The sequence below is a fragment of the Aedes aegypti genome, chromosome 3, assembly GCF_002204515.2.
Source record: "Aedes aegypti strain LVP_AGWG chromosome 3, AaegL5.0 Primary Assembly, whole genome shotgun sequence".
Lineage (NCBI taxonomy): Eukaryota > Metazoa > Arthropoda > Insecta > Diptera > Culicidae > Aedes > Aedes aegypti.
Window position 1 is genome coordinate 284,035,721 of NC_035109.1, and position 8,042 is coordinate 284,043,762.

At 37.6% G+C, this 8,042-nt stretch overlaps 1 protein-coding gene across 1 annotated transcript; it reads right to left on the reverse strand.

Moving 5' to 3' along the window:
* Positions 1-5,176: 5,176 nt before the first annotated feature.
* LOC5576614 lies at positions 5,177-6,048 on the reverse strand. The gene is made up of 2 exons (XM_001662718.2): positions 5,787-6,048; positions 5,177-5,717 (listed from the first exon to the last, which is right to left on the reverse strand). The coding sequence occupies exons 1-2, from the start codon at positions 5,838-5,840 to the stop codon at positions 5,229-5,231; spliced, it is 543 nt and encodes a 180-aa protein (XP_001662768.2). The 5' UTR covers positions 5,841-6,048; the 3' UTR covers positions 5,177-5,228.
* Between the last annotated feature and the right edge of the window lie 1,994 nt (positions 6,049-8,042).

The following is an 8,042-nucleotide window of genomic DNA, read 5'->3' on the forward strand; positions in this document are numbered from 1 at the left end:
TTCTTCCAAGGGTGAAATGAATAATTGTATCGAAATGAGCAATCAGTTCAATGCTCTAGACAAATTTTCCGAACACCAAATCGAAGCAGCCTCTAGCCCAGGCTCTTTGATTCAAGTGAGGAAGCAAAGAGTGCCGCCTATCGTAGTTAGTTGTTCCGAATTTGGGAGATTTAGGCAGGAGATCTTGAACTCCATTAGGGGAATCAAGGTTTCCTTCCAAATCGCAAAGAAAGGAGACTGTCGTGTTTTGCCGGAAACTCTTGAAGATCGTGAACTTCTTCTCAGACATCTTGAAGAGAAGAAGCACAAATTTTTTACTTATGACGACACAACTGAACGTTTGTTCAAAGTTGTCTTGAAAGGTCTCTCAAGTGACTATAAGTCACCTGAAGAGATCAAAAATAGAATAAATGATTTACTTGGATTTTCCTCAGTCCAAGTAATCATTATGAAAAAGAGAACCCAATCTGGCATTGTTCGGAAAGGGCTTTCTCTAGAATATTATTTAGTTCACTTTAACAAAAAAGAACTAAATAATATTAAAGCTTTAGAAAAAGCTAACATATGTTCGATGTCCGTGTGACATGGGAACATTTCCAGAAACCTGGAGGAAATTACCAGAACCCCACTCAGTGCCGTCGGTGCCAAAAGTGGGGTCATGGTACCGTTTTGATTCATATTACGGACAGCTTATTATTCCGGACACTCTACTTTGTATGGGAAACTTTTCACATGAAATATTTCAATTTTTGCCGTGCGAAAGTTCACAATTTCAAAGCTCGTTTTAGTAAGCTATTTCCATAAATATCTATGCAAACTTATAATGTCGAACTGCCTTAGACGTCTCTTTAGTGGTTTAACGATTTGAATTGATGATTTGACTTTGCCATTAATGATTTTCATGAGATGTCCGGAATTCGAATCAAAGTGTCCGGAATATGAGGCAAAATGAGGAAACGTCCGGAATAAGAATCATCAAATAGCCATACATATCGATTTATTTAAAATTATTCAAGTTGCGGAAGCGTCTTTTTTACCCACCATTCGAAAGTTAAGGGTTTTTGGCGCTCGATAACGCTGAGGAATCATACAGAATGATTTATTTTGTGTGCTCTATGCTGTGTTATACTTCCATGAGCCCTTAAATGTCCGTAATATGAATCAAAACGGTACAAAAAATTGTCGCATGGATGCTTAATGCATGATTTGCGGAGGTTCTTCTCACGCTAAGGACGTCTGTCCTGTGAAAGAAGATACCAGAAAGTTTGAATGCGCCAATTGCAAAGGCCCTCATAAAGCTAACTTTTGGGAATGCCCTTCACGCAAGAGAGTCGTTAAGGCTCGTGCCAGGCTGATGAAGGATAATATCCGTTACGCTAACGGTCGTTTCCGGAATTTGCCTGGTAGAGTATCGAACAATACTCATTTTTCAGTTAACGATCGCTTGATTAGGAATCATACCCACCAGGAAGATCATAATCATGCTCATTCACAAACATATTTTAATCCGTCGGGTAGCCGTTCGAATCTTTCAATTTCGAATGTATCTACCCACGGAAAATCCTTTGCTGATATCGTAGCAGGTAACTTGAACTCCTCCCCTGTTCGTACTATGAGTACCCATTCTACTTGTTTCAAATCAAATGGAAAAAACCCTACCGCCACAGGTAATTCCTACTCCGTTTCTTCGTCTACCGAAAATTCTAATGGGAAATCATCAAACGTACCCACTTCAAGTGATATGTCTGCCTATGATTTTAATTTTCTAACTGAACAATTGAATCTAATGATTGATGCAATGTTCAAAGCCACCACTATGACTGAAGCCAAGTTGTCCAAGTTGGTGTAAAATTTACTAATCAAATTGTTATTGGATTACGTTTTTGTAATGGATCCAAATAATAATTTAAATATTTTAAATTGGAATGCTCGTTCTCTAAATGGTAAAGAGGACGAGCTGTTTAATTTTCTTACAGTTAATAACGTGCATAAGGCAGTTATTACCGAAACGTATTTAAAATCTGGATCTAAACTCAAAAGAGATCCTAACTTTTTTGTTTATCGTAACGATCGACTTGATGGGGCATGTGGGGGAGTTGCAATCATCATTCATAGGCGTATAAAACATCAACTGTTTTCATCATTTGAAACTAAAGTTTTTGAAACTATAGGTGTTTCTGTTGAAACACAGTTTGGTAAATATACTTTCATAGCTGCCTAATTGCCTTCTCAATGCTCTAGACAGCAAGCTAATTTGCTCCAAACTGACTTGCAAAAATGGACTCGCAATTAGTCAATTTTTTTTGTCATTGGTGACTTTAATGCCAAACATCGGTCATGGAATAATTCTCAAAGTAATTCCAACGGCAGAATTTTATTTGATGAGTGCTCTTCAGGATATTTCTCAATTCAATACCCTGATAGCCCGACATGTTTTTCCTCTTCTAGAAATCCATCTACAATTGATTTGGTCTTAACCGACTCTAGTCATCTTTGTAGCCAATTGATTACTCATGGTGATTTTGATTCTGATCATGTCCCCGTTACATTTCAAATATCCCATGAAGCGGTTCTCAATCCTATCAGCTACACTTTCAATTATTTTCGAGCTGACTGGAATATATATGAAACATTTATTGACTCTAATCCTAATGTTAATATTCCTTTACAAACAAAGCTTGATATTGACAATGCTCTTGAAACTTCAACAAATTCCATTGTTGAAGCCAGGAACATTGCAATTCCAAAATGTGAATTCAAATTTGAATCCGTGATTATAGACGATGATCTTAAACTCTTGATCCGTCTTAAAAACGTGAGGAGAAGGCAATTTCAACGCACTCGCGATCCTGATATAAAAATTATATGGCAGGATTTGCAGAAATAAATCAAGAAACTTTTTGCTCAATTAAGAAATAAAAATTTTGAAAACCAAATTTCTCAATTGAACCTTGGCTCTTAGCCCTTTTGGAAATTATCTAAAATCTTGAAGAAACCTCAGAAGCCAATACCGGCATTAAAAGAGGAAAACAAATTATTACTAACTAATTGCGAAAAAGCTCAAAAACTTGCTATGCAGTTTAAAAGTGCGCACAATTTTAATTTAGGACTTACTAGTCCAATTGAAAATCAAGTTACTCAGGAGTTCGAAAATATTCTCAATCAAGAGAACGTTTTCAAAAATTCCTGGGAGACTGATTTGGAAGAAATGAAAACTATTATGAAAAAAATCAAAAATATGAAAGCTCCTGGCGATGATGGAATTTTCTACATCCTCATCAAGAAACTTCCAGAAAGTAGCTTATCATTTTTAGTTGATATACATACAGTCAGTGACATAAGTTAGTAACCAAATGCTGTTTTTCCATACAAAATGCACAAGTTTAGGGTGCAATATCTCAGCTTCTGAACGTCTGAATTGGCTGAAATTTGGATGACGAACTATTGGAACTGTTGGTCTCTTCCACAAAGTTGTTTAATTTCAGAAGTCACACAAATTTGCAGAACACACCAACTTTCCTCGACTTACCGTTTTCGAATTAAATTAAAAAGTCTCTCGGTTAGTTACTTTTGTCTTTGAACAACCCTCTGAAACTCTATGCAAAATGACTGCAATCTAATAATTCCCTTACAGGCAAAATTTCAAGTTGTTTGTAGTGCGTCATCCAAATTTCAGCCAATTCGGACTAATAGAAGCTGAGATACAGAACCCTAAACTTGGGCATTTTGTATGGAAAAACAGCATTTGGTTACTAACTTATATCACTGACTGTATTTAACAAATGTTTTCAATCAGCATATTTTCCTGACAAATGGAAAAATGCTAAGGTTGTTCCAATTTTAAAACCAGACAAAAATCCTGCAGAAGCTTCTAGCTATCGTCCAATCAGTTTGCTTTCCTCCATCAGTATACTTTTTGAAAAGGTAATTTTGAACAGAATGATGGCCCACATCAACGAAAATTCAATTTTTGGCCAATGAACAGTTCGGATTCCGCCATGGACATTCGACCACTCATCAACTTTTACGTGTAACAAATTTGATCCGTTCCAACAAATCTGAAGGCTATTCTACTGGTCTTGCTCTTCTAGACATAGAAAAAGCATTCGACAGTGTTTGGCATGAAGGTTTGATCGTGAAATTAAAAAACTTTAATTTTCCACTATACATTGTTAGAATAATTTTAAGCAATAATAATTCAAAGTTATCTGTCAAATCGTACACTTCAGGTTAATTATCAGAATTCCAGATCTGAAAGATTTCCAATAAGAGCTGGTGTTCCTCAAGGCAGCATTTTGGGACCAATATTATACAATATTTTCACATCTGACTTACCTGAGTTACCTCAGGGATGTCAAAAATCCTTGTTTGCGGATGATACAGGCCTCTCCGCCAAAGGACGAAGCCTGCGTGTCATCTGTAGTCGATTGCAAAAAAGTTTGAATATTTATTCTTCATACTTGCTATAATCAAGCGATTTGGGCAACATATTTAAGATTTTGTCCGACATTTGTATGAAGGCCCGCCACTGTGCGACACTTGTGAAAAAAGCAATTCAATGAGAACCTATTGGTAAGGCGACGTTGATTAACACGTAAAGGAATAACAATAATAACAAGTTCGAGCAAAATTTCCGAATAGTCTGTGCTTAATAACTTTTTTCACAAGCATCGGAATGCTTTGCGGTCTTCGGCAATATTCTTCATCGTGAAATTTCTATCAAGATCTGTGTTCAGAATTTTTATAGAGGTCAATGGGCGACCTCTGGCGATTTTTCTTTGCAAAAGTAAGTTTTTCCATAGTAAATCCCATACAAACTTTGAACGGCTGGCGCTAAAATGTAGTTTCTTCGATCGAGCTGAAATTTTGCACAGTTGTTATGGGACCCAAATGCAACCCAAAAAGGGAACTGGAGTGAGATTTTTTTTTTCATGTGACCGTGTCGTAGGCTAATGATCACTTCGTGCGAATTTGGAAGTAATAATTGCGATAATAATTTTAAGCAGGGACGTAGTAGAAGAGGACCTGGGAACCCAAAACCTTCGGGGCAATAAGATACTCCTCCCAAGACCGACGATGTAGTATCCTGTAGAACAGCCTGATGCCACGCTGTAGTCGTGATGACTGGTTAATTATGAAATAAACACTATTTCTTTTTTAATTTGACCATCAAAAATTTTCAAGAAAAATTTTACTAATTGAATATAAGAATTAAACAGGTAAAACTTTCAATCGGGATGATTCATCGCCTCTGTCACGTATTTCTTCCGCCAAGTATTCAACGTTGTCCTCGTGGCACCACTCGTCACGACCGGGCTTCTTGTTGTAGACATTCCTACTGTACTCGTGCCTTGAATGCCAGTGGTATTTTTATCTTCCTCACTTTCGCCACTATCAACGTATTCGTCCTCTCGTCCAGCTCCCGGAACCGTTGAACTCTCCACCTTCCAAAGTGCATCAATCACTTCTGAACCAACGCCTCCCCGTTCCCCGGCCCCATTACTTCCCTGGTTGCCTCCCCCGATGGAAAGCCGCGGAGCTTTGTTCGCCCCATTGCCTCCGATCCAGTCGAACACCGATGGATTGTTGTTTCCGGAATTGCTCACCACGTTCAGCAACCGGTTGTGGCCAAACTCCCCGGGCAAATTGATTGTGATATCACTTCCGTTGGCCACCAGGACGACAATCGAAGCTGACTGCACCAATCCACAGCAGGACTGCAACGAAATGGAGGAAATCTATTTTTGCTTTTCCGTTCCCGTCAAGCGAAATCAAAACTCATTTACCAGAGTTGCTCCAAACGCCAGGACGATTATCGTCGAGATTAGCGAGGATTTCATTTCGCGGAAAATGAGCGTTGACCTTCTGCAGTTTCCAGTTCTCGGAACACCTTTCTACTGCAATATATTTATACGTCGGACAGCGGAATCTCTCTGTGAACCAACTGACCACCAGCTGGGACGAGAAATGAGCGAAAAAGCTGCTGTGGCTAGTTCTAATCTTGTTTAATTTAATCCAACCAGAGACACTGTTGGTTTTACCCCCAGATAGAGAAGGCGTCCCAGGAAGATGCTAGTTGCAGTGTGATTCAATTAGAAAGTTGCAACGTTCTCGGACAGCGAAAAGCACGGTGCTCCCCAGACCATTGTTATTGGATAAAAACTACCATCAAATCTGTACTTACGAGTCGTTTTCTACGGCACAGCTGCAAGTCCAGGCAAAATTTGAAATGATAATACTAGTTGGGCCCATTTTTATGTTACGCCTTTATGATGATATAAGATCGCATATTCGGAGGAAATTAGAGATATTTTAACGGGTTTTTGCTTACTGTGATTATCAGAAGAAATATACCATAAAATTTAGTTCAAAGTGGGTTAGTTTCACTTTTTCTAATCTCTAAGCAAAGTTCTACATAAAAGTGGCATCCAAATTTTGAGTACCGTCGGACGGGACTACTTTTGATTCCGGGGGCTACTTTGGACACTTACGTTTCGGATTTATTTGCAGCATAAATATTAATCTGAGCTATGTTATGTCTAACGCTCTTTTATTAACCAATATGTGCTCTACAACCAGGCAGGATTGTTTTTGGAACAACAACAACAACAACAGGATGAATAAGAACATATTTCAAGAAAATCCAAACAAATAAAACCAAGTTACAAAACATTTGCTGTGTAAACATTGTTAGAATTTTCCACACATCGTGGAAAGTTGTCGAGAGCATCACAAAACTATCGAATCGTAATGTTTCATGAAAATTGGTAATAGTTTTGTGTTTACAGTTGATATTTTGTAGAAAAAATTGATTAAAGGTCTTAAATTTTCGGCTTTAATTTTATTATAAAGGTTTGTGTATTGTACAACACAAAAACATTAAACAAAGGACTCAGTAAAGTGAATAAATGTAAAACATATATATATATTTCAATACGTATCAACAGCAATTTCACAACATAATCACAAACATTTTTTTTTTGTCAGTAATATTTTGCATGAATCTGCATGAATTTTTAAATGAAAATTCATTTCAGTTACAGGAATTTATATGATTTTTCTCAATATCATTCATCTAACAATAAGAATCAGAACGAATTTTATTGTGTTTAACTAATTAATCGTCGCAGTACCTTTACACTACATCATTTGTTTGTGTTGACTTGAACAATCAAGCATTCGTAACTTAGTGAGTGAGTGGAGTGTTTGGATAGTGGACGTATTTCGTCGAAGCGCGATCGTTTTAGACGAATTTGTTGCGACGAAATTGTTTAAGGTGAAGATGAATCGAAGCCAGGACTGCTGGAGGACAGTCAAAGCAGCCATTAACGACGCTGCCGAAAGGATTGACGGATATGTGGAACGGAGCTCAAGAAACGATTGGTTCGACGAGGAGTGCCAGGAGGTTTTAGAGGAGGAGAATGCAGCGCGAGCTGCACTGCCCATAACTGCATATTTGTAACATTCGACAAAAGTAGGCATTGAGTAAATTGAATACTAAGTGTGCATTTTATGGCAGTATGGGAGGAAACTAAAATCTCTAAAAATTACCAGGAATTAAAAATAACTTATTTGAGGCTGATATTTTGTACAACTCGTATCGCATATTAGGTGAATTGTTAGAAAATAATTCTGATAGAAATTTCATTGCCATCACATTACGAGGCTCATTTATAATCTCTATGTGACTGTTATGCGGTTATAATTACCAATGTAACAAAACAACTTGGTATTTTTTTCGGATTTTCTAGAATAATCTCACAGATTTCAGTAAGTTGATCGAAAGTATTTATCATTTGATGACTCTCCATGGTATTAACTCCATTTTGTCAAAAATGTCGAATGTGACTGTTTTGCAGTTACGGGCAGTGCAATGCTGCAGCATGGTATGCGGCAAAACGTGGAACGATACAGACTGAAGCGAAAACAGCAAACCCGCCTATTTCGGGACAAAAAGCGGAAACCTGGGAGATTTTTGATTTTGATTTTCTTTATTATAGAGGCTTTCAGCCTTAAGCGGGTTCACCTCTTAACCTGGAAGA

What these genes read in the sequence shown, in the direction of transcription:
- LOC5576614 (XM_001662718.2), bottom strand. Translation starts at nt 5,840, where the DNA reads ATGAAATCCTCGCTAATCTCGACGATAATCGTCCTGGCGTTTGGAGCA. An exon ending in TGGCGTTTGGAGCAACTCTG is followed by an intron (nt 5,718 to 5,786) that starts GTAAATGAGTTT and finishes ATTTCGTTGCAG; the next exon opens with TCCTGCTGTGGATTGGTGCA.